The sequence below is a fragment of the Eutrigla gurnardus genome, assembly GCF_963514095.1.
Source record: "Eutrigla gurnardus genome assembly, chromosome: 10".
NCBI lineage: Eukaryota > Metazoa > Chordata > Actinopteri > Perciformes > Triglidae > Eutrigla > Eutrigla gurnardus.
In genome coordinates, this window is record NC_139924.1 from 28,079,111 (window position 1) to 28,099,210 (window position 20,100).

Sequence of the window (20,100 nt, forward strand, 5' to 3'; positions counted from 1 at the left end):
GCCCATTTCTACCGAAACTTTTTTGTTGGTACAACATCCGGTTTTGAAAAGTGAAGCTGCATTCTCTTTGCTGGCCACCAGGGGGCGACTCCTCTCTGGTTGTATAGAAGTCTATGAGAAAATGGTCCTACTTCTCTTTGCTGGCCACCAGGGGGCGACTCCTCTCTGGTTGTATAGAAGTCTATGAGAAAATGGTCCTACTTCTCTTTGCTGGCCACCAGGGGGCGACTCCTCTCTGGTTGTATAGAAGTCTATGAGAAAATGGTCCTACTTCTCTCTGCTGGCCACCAGGGGGCGACTCCTCTCTGGTTGTATAGAAGTCTATGAGAAAATGGTCCTACTTCTCTCTGCTGGCCACCAGGGGGCGACTCCTCTCTGGTTGTATAGAAGCCTATGAGAAAATGGTCCTACTTCTCTCTGCTGGCCACCAGGGGGCGACTCCTCTCTGGTTGTATAGAAGTCTATGAGAAAATGGTCCTACTTCTCTCTGCTGACCACCAGGGGGCGACTCCTCTCTGGTTGTATAGAAGTCTATGAGAAAATGGTCCTACTTCTCTCTTGATGTATTATCTCAGTAAACACTGTAAACATGAGTTTATGGTCTCAATCTCTAGTTTCAAGTCTTCTTCAATCCAGCATGATGTTCATTTAGTACATTTTGGTCCATTTAGAGTCCACCAGACCAGGAAGCAGGGGATGCTTTAGGGGGCGGGGCTTACCTGCTGATTGACGGGTTGCTACCACGCTACCAATGCTAGTTAGCTACTAAGATGACTTTACATTTACATTTACATTTAGGTCATTTAGCAGACGCTTTTGTCCAAAGCGACTTACAATAAGTACATTTGTCAAAAGAAGGAAACAAAGAAACCACGACGTATCATTGCCGATGCAGTAAGAGCTAAAAATAGAACAAGTGCTAGGTCCTCATCTGAGTAAAGTAGTACTTCAAGAGTAACAGTGCTACGATCCGAGTTTTTTTTTTTTTTTTTTGCGGGGGGGGGGGGGGGGGGGGGGTCGAGGGAGGGTGTTAGTGGGTCATGCTATGTAGAGTCGAGGTGAAGTCTGAACAGGTGAGTCTTGAGCCTTTTTCGGAAGATGGCAAATGACTCTGCTGTCCTGACATTGGTCGGGAGTTCGTTCCACCACTGAGGCACCAGAACAGAGAAGAGTCTGGACTTTGCTGAGCGACATTTGTTTGATTTCAGCGATGGTGGTACCAGCCGGCCAGCTGAAGTAGAGGAGCGGAGTGCTCGCTTCGGGGCATGAGGTTTGACCAGTGTTTGAAGGTAGGCAGGTGCCGTTCCATTGATGGCCCTGAAGGCCAGTGTCATCGTCTTGAATTGGATGCGTGCTGCAACAGGGAGCCAGTGGAGGTCACGGAGGAGGGGGGTCACGTGGGAGAATTTGGGTAGATTGAAGATAAGGCGTGCTGCAGCGTTCTGGATACGCTGCAATGGTTTAATCGCATAGGCCGGGAGTCCGGCCAGGAGAGAGTTGCAGTAGTCAAGGCGGGAGATGACCAGTGCTTGGACCAAGAGCTGCGTTGCATCCTTTGTGAGGAAGGTCCGAATCCTGCGGATATTGTAGAGGGCAAATCTGCAGGATCGGGCCACAGCAGTGATGTTGGGGGTGCAGGATAGTTGGTCATCGAGGATTACACCCAGGTTCCTCGCAGTTGAGGAAGGAAATACTGTGATGCCCTCAACAGTGACCGACAGGTCCATGTGAGGGCAGTCTTTCCCTGGGATGAAGAGGAGTTCGGTTTTATTCAGGTTAAGCTTGAGGTGATGTGCAGTTGTCCAGACAGAGATGTCAGCCAGACAGTCCGAGATGCGAGTTGCAATGTGAGCGTCAGAGGACGGGGGAAAAGAGAGGAACAGCTGGGTGTCATCAGCGTAGCAATGGTAGGAGAATCCATGCGATGTGATAACAGAACCTAGTGATCTGGTGTATAGTGAGAACAGAAGCGGTCCTAATACTGAGCCTTGAGGGACACCCGTGTCCAGAGAGCAGGGTTTGGACATAGAGCCATTCCATGTGACCTGAAAGGTGCGGTTTGTCAGGTATGATGTAAACCAGGTGAGAGCAGAGTCGGTTATGCCAAGTTCAGCCAGAGTGGAGAGGAGAATTTGGTGGTTGACTGTGTCGAATGCAGCAGATAGGTCAAGGAGAATGAGAACGGAGGAGTTGGATGATGTTTTGGCGTCTCGCAGGGACTCGGTCACAGTGAGGAGGGCCGTCTCAGTGGAGTGGGCAGTCCTGAATCCTGATTGGTTAGGGTCTAGGAGGTTCTTCCGCAAGAGATAGGATGACAGTTGGTTGTAGGCAGCACGTTCCAAGGTTTTAGAGAGGAATGAAAGAAGAGATACAGGTCTGTAGCTTTGGATGTCAGTAGCGTCAAGGGTGGGTTTTTTCAGGAGAGGCTTCACGATAGCGGTCTTAAAATCCGCTGGAATGACACCTGAGGTGAGGGAGGAGTTGATCAGGGTGGTGAGGAATGGCAAGATGTCGTGTGAGATGTCCTGGAGAAGAGAGGAGGGAATCGGGTCAAGGGAGCAGGTGGTGGCACGGTTAGATGTAACAAGTGCGTGAACGTCTTCAGAGGTGAGGGGGCTAAAGCTGGTAAGACCATCCGAGTTGAGAGTTGGGGGAGATGTCTTCTGGGAGGGAATAGGCGTGAATGATGAGCTGATGTCATTTACTTTCTTGGTAAAGTAAGTTGCAAAGTCATCGGCAGTAAGGAAGGAAGGGGGCGGAGGGGTAGGAGGGGTGAGGAGGGAAGAGAACATGGAGAAGAGTTTCCTGGGGTTGGAGGCAGAAGAGTTGATCTTTGCCAGGTAGAAGGCAGATTTAGCTGCCGAAACAGTTGAGGTGAAGTCAGAGAGGAGGAGGTGGTAGTGAGCAAGGTCCTCGTGCTGTCCCGATTTCTTCCATTTTCTCTCTGACGCTCGCAACAATGATCTGTTGGTTCGCAGAGGTTCAGACAGCCAGGGAGGGGGGGGAGATGATCGCGCCGGTCGTGCGATTGGGGGACAGAGAGTGTCCAAAGAAGAGGCGAGTGAGGACATCAGGATAGAGGAGGCTTCCTCAGTAGGTATTAAGGAGAACTGTTCCGAGGATGGGAGCGAGGAGATAACAGTTGAGGAGAGAGCGGAGGGAGTGAGGGATTTCAGGTTGCGGCGGCTGGTGACCATTCGAGGCGTAGAGGGGAGGGATGTGGTGGGCTTCATGGGGAGGGAGAAAGTCACAAAGTGGTGGTCGGACACGGTGAGCGGGGTAACAGAGATTGCCGAGATGCCACAGGATCTTGTGAAGACAAGGTCAAGTTGGTTCCCAGCCCGGTGAGTTGGTGGAGAGGGGGAGAGTGTGAGGTCAAATGCGGAAAAGAAGTCGATGAATTCAGATGAGTGCAGCTTTCCCGAGTGGATGTTGAAGTCACCGAGGACGACGAGTGGTGTGCCATCATCAGGGGAGCAGCTCAGGAGGGCATCCATCTCATCCAAAAAGTCACCAAGAGGACCGGGTGGGCGATAGATCACTATGATGTTGAGTTTGAAAGGAATGGTGACAGCGACGGCGTGAAATTCAAGCGTAGATTGGGGTAGGTGGTCGAGAGGAAGGACCTGGTAGGACCATGTGGGTGAGATGAGGAGCCCAGTTCCTCCTCCTCGCCCTGTTCGTCTTGGGGAGTGTGAAAACGAGTAGGCAGTTGAAAGGGCAGCTGGAGTGGCAGTGTTTTCTGGGGTGATCCAGGTCTCTGTGAGGGCCAGGAAGTGGAGAGTCTGCAGGGAGGCATAGGCTGAGATGGTGTCCGCCTTCTTGACTGCAGACTGGCAGTTCCACAGCCCCCCTAGTACTTCAAGTTCCTTACCGGTGGAGATTGGTGGGTAGCAGAGATTGGATGGGTTACAGCCTCGAATGAAGGGACTTCGGTAAAATCTTCTCCAGTGCGATGTCCTGACTGGGATAAGACACATGGCTGCGAGGGGGGGGGGGGGGGGTTGAGATGTTATACCTACCTCAATGGGCTTCCTCGATGGACTCCCACAGATAGACTCCCTGTGTCTTTGTTCAGCTGTCTTGACTCCCACAGATAGACTCCCTGTGTCTTTGTTCAGCTGTCTTCGTTCTGATGGCCCGACGCTGCAGCTGACGCTGTAGTGACAGCTAGTGATGTTATGGTTTGCGTCGAGGCTTCGAGGCATGTGTCGAGAATTTCGGCTCCTCCCCCAACGAAGCTCCGTGTCGAGATCTGATTCACCTCGGCAAAATGACGTAGCATATGACGAGCGAGGCTTCGTTTCGGGCTACTTTTTCGCGATACAGGTACCGCGGTGATACAGGTTTACAATTGGTGGGACATTATGACTATAAAAATGCCTCATACACGAATACTAACTCGTGGGCTTATCAGTATTCTTATTAATTATTCTTATATATTCTTATACATCATTATTATAAAAATGGGCACATTATCAAAGCATTGTAGGTTCAAATCCAAGGTGGAATTGCAGTGTAGGCCTACCACTTTGACTAATATCACTTTATCATTATTATTATTATACATCATTATTGTAATTATTACTACTACTGTTTGTACTACAAAGAGGCAGTGGTGTAGTGGTTACGAAGTTGGACTTGTTGTCAAAGTGTTGCAAGTTTGAATCTAGGATAGAGCTGCAATGACTGACCCCCATGCATTTATTACTTATATTACAAATGATTATTATTATATATCATTATAAGTATTACTACTATCTCATGTTTCAGGTGGTGTAGTGGCTAAGGACTGAGACACATTAAGTGTTGTAGGTTCAAATCCAAGTCTGTGGTTTACCAAATGACTTATTTTCTATCTTGAGTTCAAAACTATGTATTAAAGGCACACTCACACATGTATCACCAAGATTACTTTAATTCTCAAATGATTTGATGTTGGATCGGCACATATAGCAAACATCTCATGTCAGGTTGACTGGAAACTCTTTTACTTTCTTCATAATTTCATTCACCACTAGGTGTCCCTAGCGTACATATTTGAAGCTTTGGGGTCGAACCACTTTGGTGGTTCATCTGGCTGAGAGGCTTTGATGTTTCATGAGGCTTCATCTCACCATCACTAGTGACAGCCTTTTAAGTGCTCAATTTACCGCAAGTACTGACTGTGGCTCCTCCTTCCCTCTAATCAAGTCTATTCACTACAGGTGAGCTGGCTCAAACAAGCTGATTGCTCACTTACCATAGACAGCTTCACAAGAAGTTCAACAACAAGCTATCAATACTAGACTAAATGTTACCACTAGCTTTACACACACAATGCCTAAACCCAAATCTACAATTAGTTTCTGACTTACCAACAAGAGACAAAGCAGCTTCCTTCCTTTCTCCAGACCAAATGTGGTTTGAAGAGAACTACTGCTGTCCTTTAAGTTCTGACTGGGGCTCCTCCTTCCCTCTAATCAAGTCTATTCACTACAGGTGAGCTGGCTCAAACAAGCTGATTGCTCACTTACCATAGACAACTTTAGACAACTTTCACACTTTGTTAGCAGCTTCACACCAGAATCCACATGGATCCAGATCCAGTAAGGGTGCTGCTCTGCTCCTCCACAATCCAAATATGGTCACTTCCTTCCCGTGTGTTCAGGTTCATTACATCAATCAAAACACTTTTCTGCAAAAGAACAGTCTGTATTTTTTCCATTTGGCATCAATTTATTTGACTTTCAGGGACAAGGAATAATTAGCATTTTGCAAAAGATAGATAGTTCTACTGTCATTTTCTTCTCTGGTTAAAAGACTAAAATTATGTTAAAGAGGCAGAAAGATTTAATTTGCTTGATACACGTAGGCACGACTTTCATAAAGAGGATACAGACTCGATACAAACACCTTTTTTCTCTAACGCCGCCGGATGCCGAGGCGAAGCGCACAAACATTTAAAAAGGTTGTTTTTTTGTGGCACCGAGTGCTGCATCATCAACGTACACAAGCTGGAGCAGGAGGAAAGGTCGTAGCCGCTCTTATTTACAGATGAGAACAAAGTAACACGTTGGGGGATAATAATAATAATAATACTTCAGCCCGCACGCTCAAAAAAAAAAAAAAAAAAGTTCTGCGCTCCGGTTATTTTTTCTGTGCAAACGACGAAGAAGGAAAAAGTGTTCAAGCAAGACGAAGCAGTGCAAAGTGACCTCAGTTATCGGCCTCGTGGCGGTGTTAGGAATGCGTTCGTTAGAAGGTGGAATGTCGGGAGATCCATTCAGTCGCATTAATTAAAGAGATTAGAAACAGAATTAATCCTGAAAACCTTGTTAAAAGTGACCAAAAAGGATAAATATTTCAAGAATAAACACAGTGGACGTCGCAAATGCGTTATTAGTTTTGATTCCCACGAAGAAGAAGAAAAGAACTGCGTTATGAGGAAGTAGAAGGCCAGCAGACACTGAACGCCTCCTGCAGACTGTTGCATGATAACTGGACGCCGGCCTCCGTCCTTCCTCCCGTCACCGGCGGCGGCGGCTACGAATAGAAAGGTGGGGGTTGGGTTGGGGGGAGGGGCTGCGTTGCCAGATGTTGACCGGGTGCCTGCGAGGTGATTGGACGGCTGCGTGGCTCTCTCTACCCGCTCTCTTCCTTCGCCGCCTGCTCCAGCGCGCTCTCTGATGCGGCCGAGCCCTCGAAGCGCTGCGAGGCGATGGCGGCCTGGTGGGACATGCTCTTCCTCACCACGTCCCCTTTCCTCCACAGCGTGATCTCCTGCAGGAGGACAAGGTTTTACATTTCATTTTTAATATGTTCATATTCACTAACATCTGCACATTTGATAATTTTGTGATTAAATAAATAAAATAATGTAAATCCCCAACAGTGACTCAGATTAGGAAGGTTAACGTGTGCTGTGTGATCCCTTACAATGCATAGAAATTAGTTATATATATATATATAAATATTTTTATATATATTTTTAATGTATAAATAAATGTATATATTTGAAAAAACTACACACACCTACACATACATAGCTATGTAATTAATGCAGTGTAAAATCCAATAGGTTCACGGTTTTAAGTAGTGTTTGTAATTTGTCGGCGGTTTGTGTCGGTTTATACTTTTGACCATTAGTGAGGCGTCTGTTGTTTCTTCGGCTGTATTTCACCATGGCAACAGGACTCAGGGTCCACTGTGCCAGGTTGTCAGGCTGTTTGTATTCAGCACTGCCCTCTGCTGGTCAAACTGAGTAATAACTACAATTGTTCCAGCAGCACTTTTCATATTAGAGTCTTTGAAAGTTCATGTTATAAATCGGCCAGCGTGTGTTCACATATCGATGTATCAGTGACAGAATAATATCTGAAGATGAAATATTAGTTAATCTCTAAAATTAGAAGAATAAAATTGTATTTTCTGACTGCTTGGCAGCCTTCCTGGTGTTTCTCTTCCCGTCTCCGATGCAAACAGCCCGGCGTTGGGCCTACCTGCTGCTTGAAGTAGCGGCGCTCCTCCTCGTCGATCAGCACCAGGTTCAGGTAGTAGCGCACGGAGAACTTCTTGTTGATGTCTCTCATGGTGGGAGTCAGATCGTAACCGGCCAGGAACAACCGGATGGGGATGGACTCGCCTGCAACACGGAGAACGCGGCGTGAGAACGTTTTCACGATTTAAACCGATAAATCAAACGCCGGGAACTCGCCTCTGACCGGAGCGCCGTCCATGATCTCGTACTTGGCGATGGTGTCGTTTTCGTGGTAGACGCTCGGCCCGGTGCCCGTCGTCTCACGCTTGATGATGTCGATTTCCATGTGTTTGATCTTGATCCTCACCAGCAGGAAGTAGATTTTACCCACGATGACGTCTTTCAGGTGGTACCTGTCGGAGGAAAACTAGAACTCAGCCCTGATGTTTGTTTTCTACTCTCGTTGTGTCTTAACGCTGTCGGACTGAATTAAATCATGTTCGCTGGTTTATAATAACATTTTCACGTTAACAACTTGGGTAAATGAAATCATCAAACTCAAAAAGTCTCGTGTTCTGGAAGAATCACCGGGTTCATCTATTAGTTAAAAGTGTTGCTTTTCTCGGTTTAATTATTATTATTACTATAACAGACGTCACCTTAACCTCTGTGACGGACATTTATTGTATAATTTTCTTTAGGTTATATAGACTTAACTTTTTTTTCCTTCCAAAACTAAACATTAACATGAATACAACCTCTAAGCAAATCTACATGTTAATTGTGTTGTTAAAGTTAAATTGTGATGTAGAAATGCTGATTATAGAATCATAATACGTTCTATAAATAGCCTTGCGGGTCCTTGAAGACCTCTGCTTCAGTGTTTTATAGTTTTTGTCTTCGTCTTCGGAAGACGAGCAGAAGAACTGAAATTAATTTTTATCTCTGTTTCTCAGCAGGACAGCTCCTGTTTTCTGTTTGTGGTGAGGGGGCGGGGCATATCGGATGAAGAGATCGGACTAAGGTCGACCAATCAGAGCAGAGTGGGCTTTCTTTTAGGAGGTGCAGGAGGTCAAACGCAGATAAGAAGAGCTGCTGCAGCAGCAGCACGGCCTGATGGGATATTAGACGGTTGAATCATTGACGATAGTCTCCGGATTAATCATTGACGGGTAAAAAAAGAACGGTTTGCAGGTCTCACTTTGATTTGTTGTACTCAAACTCGATGTGGAGACAATCCTCGATGCCGACCTCCATCTTAATGGAGGAGTTGAGTTCGGGGTACGTGCTCAGCGTGTGGACCACGATGTCCATCTCTTTGCTGATGTCATTTAGTCGCCGGATCACCGTGGCGCGAAGGAAATACCTGCAAAGAGATTTAATCACATCCAGGGCTGTAAAACACATTCTCACTGCAGGCGTTAAAACCTCAAAGCGTGACGGCGGTGAATGATCAAACCCACCGCAGCTTGACGTTCTGGCCCGTGTACGACTCGTAGGGTTTTTCAACATGAGTGAACTCGAAGTCGAAGGTCTGCGACTGCGTGATTTCTCCCGGTCTCGCCAGGTCTTTGACCAGGGACACGAACTCATGGTGGTTTCCTCTGTCGTAGTACAGCTCTGGAAGAGAGAGACACTTTCAGATTCAAACATGTTTCAGACACATATATGGGAATATACTTGAAATAAAACATTGTTTGCTTTATTAACAAAGTGATTCCAGGATGTTTTAGTGACATTTAAGAGAGTTTTTAATACATTTTTATGATTATCTGGATCATATTGTGATATTGATATTGGACACTCCCGTCCACAAACACGCCTCTCCACAATATTTAAAAGTTTGGGTTTTTTTTACAAAGCCATTCGTAACTAAAGGTGCACAGACAAAGAATGTAATGCTATTGCTTTGAAATATATATATATATATAACTCTGCCCACGCCGGTTCATCTTTCCCAGAATAAGGGAATACATTACTTCCATAAAATGCTTCTTTATACAAGAAAAATAGATATTAATATAACTGTACACCTAATCTATACAGCATAAAGACAAGCATGGGAAGAAGGGAAATTATCTCCAGAAATAAGATTGATTCTGGCTCTAACACCCATAATGCCCCCACTCCCTACACCAATAACTTGTGTATATATAAATGTTGTTTTTTAGTAGTAGTTATTATACAGGAGAATGTCCTGTATAATAATATTGGATCATAATGTTAGTTTTAATATGAATGTTTTTAACTTCTAATATGAATGTTTTTAACTATGAATGTTTTTAACTTCCATTTTTATGGTTAACCTCCATTTTTTTTAAAGCTGATTTTTTCGATAAAATAATTTAAATTAAAAAAAATGTGCTACTTTGGTTTCTGATGCAGCTGCAGTCACTACGCTCTGGTCTTATTTAATTTTTAATTAATTTAATTGATTTGCTTGTACTTCATAATAATGCTGCTGATAGCTCCCTGCGCTGTGTTGATAATAATTATTACAATAATTGTTATATATATATATATGAGACTTTTCCAGATCTTTATAAAAGCAACTAAAAACAAAAAGTTTAAAAGTTTAAAAGCAAGGAGTGAAACGGTGAGACGTTCAGGTCACGTTAAAAAGTTGTGTGAATTAAAGACACTCTTTAAGGAATTTCAACAAAGTTGTATGTTAAGAGTTTGTGGTAATCTAAATTTGGACACTTTTTTTTTTTTTTTAGAAATATTTATAATCGGTAAATATCGGTCATCAGTCTAGAGTAGTAATCAGTATCGGCCCTGAAAAAGCCACATCGGTCGACCCCTATTGTGTGTTATCATTTATATCCACCATAATATCATAAAACTAGCTATGAGGCTGCATGTGTTTTTATTATTTCTATTTTTAAACATACCTATCTGGCCCACGAACTCGATCTTGATGCCCTGGTGCTCCAGCCTCTTCCCGGGGTTCCTCAGGGTAACGTTCACCTTCCCGCTGACGGTCTCGCCGTCGTAGAACAGAAAGTACTTCTCCTTCTTGCCGTCCTCGCTCTTGTGTTCAGCCTTCTTCCGCGTCTCGGCGTCGGTCAGCACCACGTCGATCTCCGCGCTCTGTCCGAAGCTGAAGAAACTCATGGCTGTTGTTGAGGTGTAATAATAAATATATATGAAGCGAAGCTAGTGTGTGGAAGTAGGAAACACACACATGTACCGCGGAGGCCTGCTTCGGCGGTGAAACCTCACTTCCCTTTTTCTTTTTTTTTAAATAATCACACACACTACGGGACGAAAAGTCGATGTTTCCACAGGGGAAACTACACGTTAGCTACGAAACGGCGATGCGACGGCTCAGCGAAAATACGCAAAAAAAAAAAAAAAAAAAAAAACCCTAAAAAAAACAGAATTAGCTTTCTTCCGTTGACATCAGCGACGTCTCCGGTAAATAGTCTACGCCGCGGCCACGAACTAGTCTGCACCCCCAGTTACCGACACGATCCTCGCCGCCGGGATAGATGTTACATGTTTGTTGTTCATGGAAGGGAAAAGACGGCGGATTGTTGTCAAATGATTCAGGATGTACGCCACCTGCTCGGGTTAACTACTTCCGGGTATGGGTTTTCAAAATAAAGCCCAGAAGTCATTTTGGGGTGGAACTCTGAACCGGAAGTGGCTTCTTTTATTTTTTGGTATCGGTATTCACAAACATTTTTAGAATATAGAATATATATAAAAAATATATATATATATTCTATTTTTTATATAATCAAGTAAACACTATGTTATATTGCATATATATGTATATATATACATGTATGTGTGTATATATATATACTGCATTTATATTGAATATATATTCATTCATTGTGTTTATTCTGTACTACTAAGAGCTATGCGTAAATTCACTGGTGAAAAATAAGCACATTTACCCAAATTTGCTAGTGTACTAGCTATGTGTTTATACTTTTCTTCCATGTGAAGTATATTTACCTTAATACTGTACTGAAGTTTATTTTTTTTAATACGATAAAGCAATGGTGGAAGAAATATTTAAGTAAATCGAAGAAGTAGCACGACATTCATAAATGTTTTCTCTAGTTAAAAGTATTTATTGATCTGTACTTATAATATTTATTATACAGGAGAATGCCCCGCATTGTGTGTAAGTATAATTGTAATTAAAATGTAGAGTACTATACTACTTTATTTTTTGCAGTAGTCAAAAAGTTGATCCTCCAACAATTACAGTTTGTTGATGGCGTATAATTATGTATGTGTGATTGTTTCTCTGCCAAATGAATAATTCCAAGTCTCCACAACATTTACAGTTCAAACGTATTTAATAGTAACAAAATAACATGAACGTATAGCGTTAATATCAAATGAACAGTGGACATTTTACAACAGTTCCTGAGTTGTTACACAAATCATTAACACTGATGTTTGAAATGACAGGCTCAACACTGCAGAGACACTGAAACGGTAAATACTGTAAATATGTTTCCAACACACAGTTTTATTGCAGTATTTACAAGAAGGTATGGGAGTACAATGTAGGCAAATTAAAAAGAAAAATGTATTTATGTACATTAAATACTTCCGAGTCGAAACTGGACAATATGTCCAATACTCACAAATAATCAGTAAAGCACAGCAGGTCACTTACACACAGAAACAGCACTCTAGAAATCAAACGTCTCCACCATCTAATGTACATATCGACTCTGCAGCATTGTGGGATATATGTATATATATATTTATATATATACGTTGTTCAAAACTCACGGGTTACACTGTATTCATACTTGTTATCATCTGTGAATATGAGGAATTGTGTCTTATGACTCTGAGCTCATCAGCCCTTTGACGGTCTGCTGCTTATTGCCTGTATAACTTACAGTATGTTACAAAACACAGGTCGCAACTCTTCCCCATGAGAAACGAAACAACGAGAACACGTTTGTGTCGTGAACGGAACTTAAAAGGACAATTTCAGTCAAAAGTTAGAATTAGAAAAGATGAATTGTCCCCCCCAAAAATAAACTAATAAATAACGAATTAATGTGTTTTTCTTTAATTGTAAAATAAAAAATACAGTGGCAAATGAGTGAAAATAAACAGTAAAAAAACAGAGAAATGAAAAATGCTACTACGTTATCAAAAAAACATGAAACGGTGCCACAAAATGATATTTAAAATTACTTTGGCAAGTTGGTTGCTTTGATTTCGATGTGCATCAGAGAATAAATGTGCCGTGTTACGCCTCAAACTTTACCATCGTTGTAGCAAGTTAACCTTTAACAGTTTTTCTTTTCGTCTCGGTCCATCTCGTCTTCTGTCGCAGCTGTCAAATGATGAATGAAGACTTGTGGCGGAAATGACCCTGTAGACAAAAAACGTGAATTATAAATATTAGTATGCAGAACTGATCATCTCAGATATGTCGGTATCGGCACGCGTACTGGCTCATAAATGCAGATATAACATTCATTTGTAAGGAATCTAACATAGAAACCACTACTGGAATAATTTCGAATTTCTGTATTTCCATAGTTTGGCCAGCAGAGAGCGCTGTTGCTCCCAAATAGCCAAAATGGTCTACTATTACACAACACAGAGTCCCTTCATCTTAGAACAACACAGCTGGAAATGTAACAGCCGCCTCAATAACGGTCACAACTATAAACCAGAACAAAAATGACCACATCACCATACAATGTTATAAAATACATTTAAAATGATAAGAAATGAAAAAACAAGCAAATAAGCAGAAATGCTTTCCAATAAAAGTCTGTTTTTAGAAGAAACTTAGAAGAATGTAAGTAAATCCACTTGTAGTTGCAGTCGTATAATTTAATGAACCCCGTATTGGTCAGACTCTAGACCTGATCCTTTAATACTTTCATGTGTTCATTGTAACAAGTGCAATAGTAAATATATAATAATAATAAAATAATCTGCAGATTGTTTTCACCTCGTTTGCGTCGCCGTATTCTACGCCCTCGTTCTGTGCCGGCCAGTTGTAGCTGAAATAAATCCATAAAAACACATAATAAAATACAGCATTAAAAAGCCGATATCACTGTTATTATACAGGAGAATGTCCCGTATAATAACACATCCCTGTCCTCTCGTGTTTACTCGGAGATCTCACTCACTTGTTCTCACTGTGGCCTTTCTTGTAGAAGCATCCCCGTTTCAGGGAGTGACAGATGGAAGCAGCCAAACAGAAGAAAACCGCCACGGCACCGAACGACTTGAGGAAGATTCCGAGGATATCGACGTCATCTGCAACGGACGTTACAGGTTTCAGGTACTCTGATCTGTGCTCTCGTGTACTTTCAGAAGTATTTTGCATCAATCAAATAGACAGTTTGAGGCAAACTTTTGATATCTGGGCTGTAAAAAAGCAGTGACTCAGACATTCTTTGACACTCACAGACTTCCATGGTTTGCGAAGGACACTGTGCGTGTCCGGCGTCGTTCTTCGCCTGGCAGTAGTACTCCCCCGCGTCCTCCTTCCTCACTCTTCGGAATTTCTGAGTAGACATTTTTTTGAGAGATTTTGTCTTTATGTTCAGTGCGGTGACAGACGGCTGCTGTGCTGTCAACAAAAATGCTGCGGGGCGTTTTGTTTGGATGTGGATGAACTCTTCTGACATCTTCTAAAGAGTCGTGTTGACACATTGTATGAGTTTAGTGAGATGGTTGTTATCGTGTCTTGGAAGTGAACCACAAACGCATCACCTCGACCTTGAATGCAACATTTATTATATAAAAAGCTGCGTTCACACCAAACACGAAGAGAACTTTTCCCACGCTGCAATTTTATGTCTAGATGACCTTATTTGGAGTGTTGATGGAGCAGCTACAATGTTAGCGTAGCCTAGCACCATCAACCAGACTCCATTCAGAAAACCAGCGTTTTAACAGTAGTTATCTTGTGGTCTTGCAGACAGACCTAACAAAGCATGACTCAGCACTTTTTACTGATCACCATCATAAGGGAGTTATTTCAGCATCCTTTTCATCTGGTTATTGATATCAAATCACAGATCAATACTTTATTCTGGTTCCTCCAGCTGTGGTGAACCAGCCCACGTGGGTCTTGCTAGATCCAGTAAATCCAGCCATAGTGGTGATTTCAGCCCTGATGGATGAAACCTGATTGGTGCATACATGGAGGGAAGCCCCGCCTCCTTTACGGCGGGTGAGGCGTATATACACACAATCTCGTTTCACACTTGATGTGAACGCAGCATTGGGTTTCGTTTCCCCCTCCAGCTCTCTCTCTACACACACGGATTAATCCTGCTTTTAGTCATACGATGGTTCGGGGTTTTATTGAGATTAAGCTGTTCACTCTTAACATACTACACATTACATAAGCTGCCATTGAGTATCATTGGCGGAGGCAGATTCTAATAACAGTAATAGAGGCTGCTGAAAAGCTGAACTGCTGGTTTTAAACGGGTCAGAGAGTGAAGTGGCAGGAACAGTTGAAAACGTGGGACTGGGTTTAATTAGTATGAATTCCGTGTGAGGAGAAGGTGAAGCAGAAGGACTATTTGAACAACTGGGGATTGTTTAAATTTGCATGAATGTCATGGAAATGCTGAAACGTTACGTCGCTCTCTCTCACCAAGCCTCCGGTGTCGGGGTTGATGCTGTAGGACGAGTTGCCCGACTTGGGGCTGGTCTTGGGGTCCTGAGGAAGCTCCTCGCTGTTGTGGAACCAGCGGTACTGGGGGGCCGGGAAACCCTCGTTCTCCAGACATCGCAGCTCCGTCGATGTCCCGACGGTGACAGCCTCCGGCACGCTGCACCGCGGCACGACAGGCTTCACTGCACACACACACACACACACACACACGCACACACACGCACACACGCACACACACGCACGCACGCACGCACGCACGCACGCACGCACGCACGCACGCACGCACGCACACACACACACACACACACACACACACACACACACACACACACACACACACACACACACACACACACACACACACACACACACACACACACACACATACGCACACACACACACGCACACACACGCACACACACGCACACACACGCACACACACGCACACACACACACACACACACACACACACACACACACACACACACACACACACACACACACACACACATTTTAGGAAACAATACAGATGAGAAAATTCACACCAGCCTCATACTGGCAGAAGACGCAAGCTTGGCTTAGCTTAGCATAAAGATGGGGAAACGATTGAAGTAACTCAATAATGATTTAAGGAGAATTAATATACTTTGAAGTCATCTTTGAAAGCGTTCTAATATAAACACGTTATAAAGCACCTTACAAAACAAAGTGTAAAAAAAAAGCTTTAAATATCAAACAAAGAAAAAATCAAAATGCAACAAAACAGAAACAACTTTAACAAAAAAAAGCAAAACATCAGAAGTGAAGTAAAAAAAAGCAGAAAAAATGTGGATGATCTAATAGCAACGCCAATCAGCAGTGAGCCCCGCCCCCTAAAGCACTGAGATAATACATCAAGAGAGAAGTAGGACCATTTTCCCATAGACTTCTATACAACCAGAGAGGAGTCGCCCCCTGGTGGCCAGCAGAGAGAAGTAGGACCATTTTCTCATAGATTTCTATACAACCAGAGAGGAGTCGCCCCCTGGTGGCCAGCAGAGAGAAGTAGGACCATTTTCTCATAGACTTCTATACAACCAGAGGAGTCGCCCCCTGGTGGCCAGCAGAGAGAAGTAGGACCATTTTCTCATAGACTTCTATACAACCAGAGAGGAGTCGCCCCCTGGTGGCCAGCAGAGAGAAGTAGGACCATTTTCTCATAGACTTCTATACAACCAGAGAGGAGTCGCCCCCTGGTGGCCAGCAGAGAGAAGTAGGACCATTTTCTCATAGACTTCTATACAACCAGAGAGGAGTCGCCCCCTGGTGGCCAGCAGAGAGAATGCAGCTTTAAGGGACTTCAGTGCTTCACTTTTTAGAACCGGAGGTTGTTTTTCACCTGCATCCGGTCTTTATACTAAGCTAATCTCAGTCTTCGTCAAACTATTCCTTTGATACAAACGTATTCATTAGATGATACCACTTGAATATGATTTCCTGTTCTTCCTTTAACCTTCATGAATGTAAACGTGGGCGGCTCACCTCTCACCGCCAGGCTAATGAGTATCTCATCAAAGTCCCTTTGATCGTCGATGGCGGCCACCTCGCAGCGGTACTCGGCCGTGTCGGACCGGGTGGCGTTGAGGATCAGGATGTTGGCCGGCTCTCTGAGCTGAGCTCTGTGCTCCAGGTCCCCTTTCAAGAGAGGAACAAAAACCTTTTACAGTGGCTCATTGGTAGACACGGCGTGACTTCACAGGCCTGAAACACAGAAGTTCCTCTGAGGCGCTCGGCTTTGGTTGGAGGGGCTTTTTCAAAGAGGGAGCTGTTTACCTGCTATCCTGTTCTGAAAGTACACGTAACTGGGCACGCCGTTCTTAATCTTCTTCCACTCAATCCTCGGGTTGTTTGTCGAGATGGACTCTATTAAACAGGTCAGTTCAATGGCTGTGTGGTGGAGGGGAGAGAGAGAGGACAGAATGCATCAGGAAAAAGAAAAGCTACTTTAGCTAAATAGGTTTTTTTTCTCCCTCAGCAACTTACGCTCAAACTCATTTGCCCACACGATCTTGTCTGTGGTTCGGAGGATTACCCCGAGTGATGACGGGATGTGACCTGCGAGGAGAGAAGAAGAAATAAATAAATTAAATAAGGAAAGACGCTAAACGCTGAGTAACCCTGATGTCCCGTTTTCATTAGCAGACGTTAACGACCCGGGCTCGTTGCCTAATAAACTGTGGATTAAAGCGATAAATATAGAAGCTCTCAGACAGCCTTGGGATCTGATTGAGGGTAAACATTTCTTATTAATCGCGTCACATTTCTGTTTAGTTTAAGAAGATTAACACCTGGGGGCCAACATGTGTTTTCACATGCAGTTTTTAAACCTTTAAAAAGCTTTAGGGGGGAAAGAGACAGAAGAAATATTCTGAGTTTGACTGGGGTAATTTGTTAACTGGATAATAATTTGGCTGGTGACGAAACAGTGAACGAGAGGGTTTTAAATGTTAATTTGCTGCAGTACAACAACAACAAATGAAGAGTTTTTATTGTTTTAGCTTTAGTTCTGTGCACTGCATTTTAAATGCAACCCTGAGTGGAGTCAAAGTGCTGACTTTCAGCTTTCTGACGCACCCTGGAGAGAGTGGGAGGACTTTTATACTTTTATAGTCCCTCCAGTTTTAGGACGATGCTGCAGGACGATAATCAAACGTATGCAGACAAGGCTACAAAGGCGGGAAAGAAACGCTACATTTTCAGGAGTATATTGCAAATACACTAACAAAGAAATGTTCTATCTGATAATGTTCATTGTTGATTATAATTTTCATATTGAAAGTACATTAACATCATACTTTTAACAAATCAAACAAACCAAGATCAGATTGCAGTACAGTAATGTACAAAAACGGGAATACAAATGATCTAAAGGGACTTTAGGTTTATGTGTTTTTACATTTTAGCATGACTTGATATGCTGCACACACACACACACACACACACACACACACACACACACACACACACACACACACACACACACACACACACACACACACACACACACACACACACACACACACACACACGTAGAGGGTTTAAATTAACCAAAGACACTTTTAAACTGAGATGTAGAAAGAACAATGCCAGGAGAAGTCAAAGGGACTCAGTGAGGTGATGCTTTCAGACACAAAGAGGTCGACTGGTTTCTGTCAAAAACACATCTGATGTTAAATATATGAATATGAACATCTGCCTTGCTGGCTCACTACATCTCACTACATCTCACTATATCTCACTACATCTCACTATATCTCACTACATCCCACTATATCTCACTACATCTCACTACATCCCACTTTATCTCACTACATCTCACTACATCTCACTACATCTCACTACATCCCACTACATCTCACTACATCTCACTACATCCCACTTTATCTCACTACATCTCACTACATCTCACTACATCCCACTTTATCTCACTACATCTCACTACATCCCACTTTATCTCACTACATCTCACTACATCTCACTATATCTCACTACATCTCACTATATCTCACTACATCTCACTACATCTCACTACATCTCACTATATCTCACTACATCTCACTATATCTCACTACATCCCACTATATCTCACTACATCTCACTACATCCCACTTTATCTCACTACATCTCACTACATCTCACTACATCTCACTACATCCCACTACATCTCACTACATCTCACTACATCCCACTTTATCTCACTACATCTCACTACATCTCACTACATCCCACTTTATCTCACTACATCTCACTACATCCCACTTTATCTCACTACATCTCACTACATCTCACTATATCTCACTACATCTCACTATATCTCACTACATCTCACTACATCTCACTACATCTCACTATATCTCACTACATCTCACTATATCTCACTACATCCCACTATATCTCACTACATCTCACTACATCCCACTTTATCTCACTACATCTCACTACATCTCACTACATCTCACTACATCCCACTACATCTCACTACATCTCACTACATCCCACTTTATCTCACTACATCTCACTACATCCCACTACATCTCACTTTATCTCACTACATCTCACTACATCTCACTTTATCTCACTACATCCCACTACATCTCACTTTATCTCACTACATCTCACTACATCTCACTACATCTCACTATATCTCACTACATCTCACTACATCTCACTTTATCTCACTACATCTCACTACATCTCACTTTATCTCACTAAATCTCATTTCATCTCACTACATCTCACTTCATCTCGCTAAGTCTCTACACCATTTCACTCCATCTCACTTAATTTGACTACATATCACGGTATCTCACTACATATAAGTACAGCTCAATACATCTTAATTTGACTACATCTCATTTCATCTCACTAGATCTCACTTTATTTCACTACGTCACACCATGTCTCACTTCTGTCAGGGTGCCAGCTGGGACTGATCCGTGAAGTGAATTCATTAAAGCAGAGAGCCTCAAACGTCACGATATGTTGGTTTTAATTATTTAATTTCAGCTTCAGTGAAAACCTAAACCTGCTAAACTCTGACACTAACTCACGCTGAGTTTCACGGGATAAATAATTAAATCAAAATGCCCCAACAAAGCAAATGAGAAGCACATAAATAACTTGACAGAGGGAATGTGCTTAAATGTTGAAGCGTATTTAATCAACCAACTTGTTTCCCCCGTTGGCACAAAACAACACATGATTCATTTGAAGCTCGCTGCTTGAGTGCACTCTCCTTTAAGCAGTCAGTGTTATTTTGTAAATGTCAGATTTTAATGGCAAGGGGCATAATTCACAAGTTGTGTCAAGCCCGGACCGGCAGGAGGACGAGTTGAGCGGAAAATGAGCGAGCATGGAGCAAAGGGGGCGTGCGACAACACATTAAGAAAATTACAATTTCAAACGTACACATAATTCCACCATGTGTCTTGATTTCAAACGTCGAGGGTAAATAAGTATG

The 20,100-nt window shown here is 43.1% G+C and overlaps 2 protein-coding genes across 2 annotated transcripts in view; both read right to left on the reverse strand.

Moving 5' to 3' along the window:
- Window positions 1-5,697: 5,697 nt before the first annotated feature.
- vps26b (VPS26, retromer complex component B) lies at window positions 5,698-11,002 on the reverse strand. The gene is made up of 6 exons (XM_084019661.1): window positions 10,354-11,002; window positions 8,923-9,079; window positions 8,661-8,825; window positions 7,697-7,872; window positions 7,482-7,624; window positions 5,698-6,762 (listed from the first exon to the last, which is right to left on the reverse strand). Exons 1-6 carry the CDS (start codon window positions 10,574-10,576, stop codon window positions 6,625-6,627), a joined length of 1,002 nt encoding a protein of 333 aa, XP_083875787.1. The 5' UTR covers window positions 10,577-11,002; the 3' UTR covers window positions 5,698-6,624.
- Window positions 11,003-11,769: 767 nt separating this feature from the next.
- The window catches only part of jam3a (junctional adhesion molecule 3a), a 14,452-nt gene continuing 6,121 nt past the window's right edge, over window positions 11,770-20,100 (reverse strand). Inside the window, exons 2-9 of the mRNA XM_084019581.1 lie at window positions 17,124-17,195; window positions 16,914-17,027; window positions 16,623-16,775; window positions 15,081-15,283; window positions 13,878-13,977; window positions 13,597-13,726; window positions 13,413-13,464; window positions 11,770-12,821 (exon numbers count right to left, since the gene is read on the reverse strand). Coding sequence (XP_083875707.1) covers window positions 12,786-12,821; window positions 13,413-13,464; window positions 13,597-13,726; window positions 13,878-13,977; window positions 15,081-15,283; window positions 16,623-16,775; window positions 16,914-17,027; window positions 17,124-17,195 — 860 coding nt within the window. The 3' untranslated portion in view covers window positions 11,770-12,785. The remainder of the gene's footprint in view (window positions 12,822-13,412; window positions 13,465-13,596; window positions 13,727-13,877; window positions 13,978-15,080; window positions 15,284-16,622; window positions 16,776-16,913; window positions 17,028-17,123; window positions 17,196-20,100) is intronic.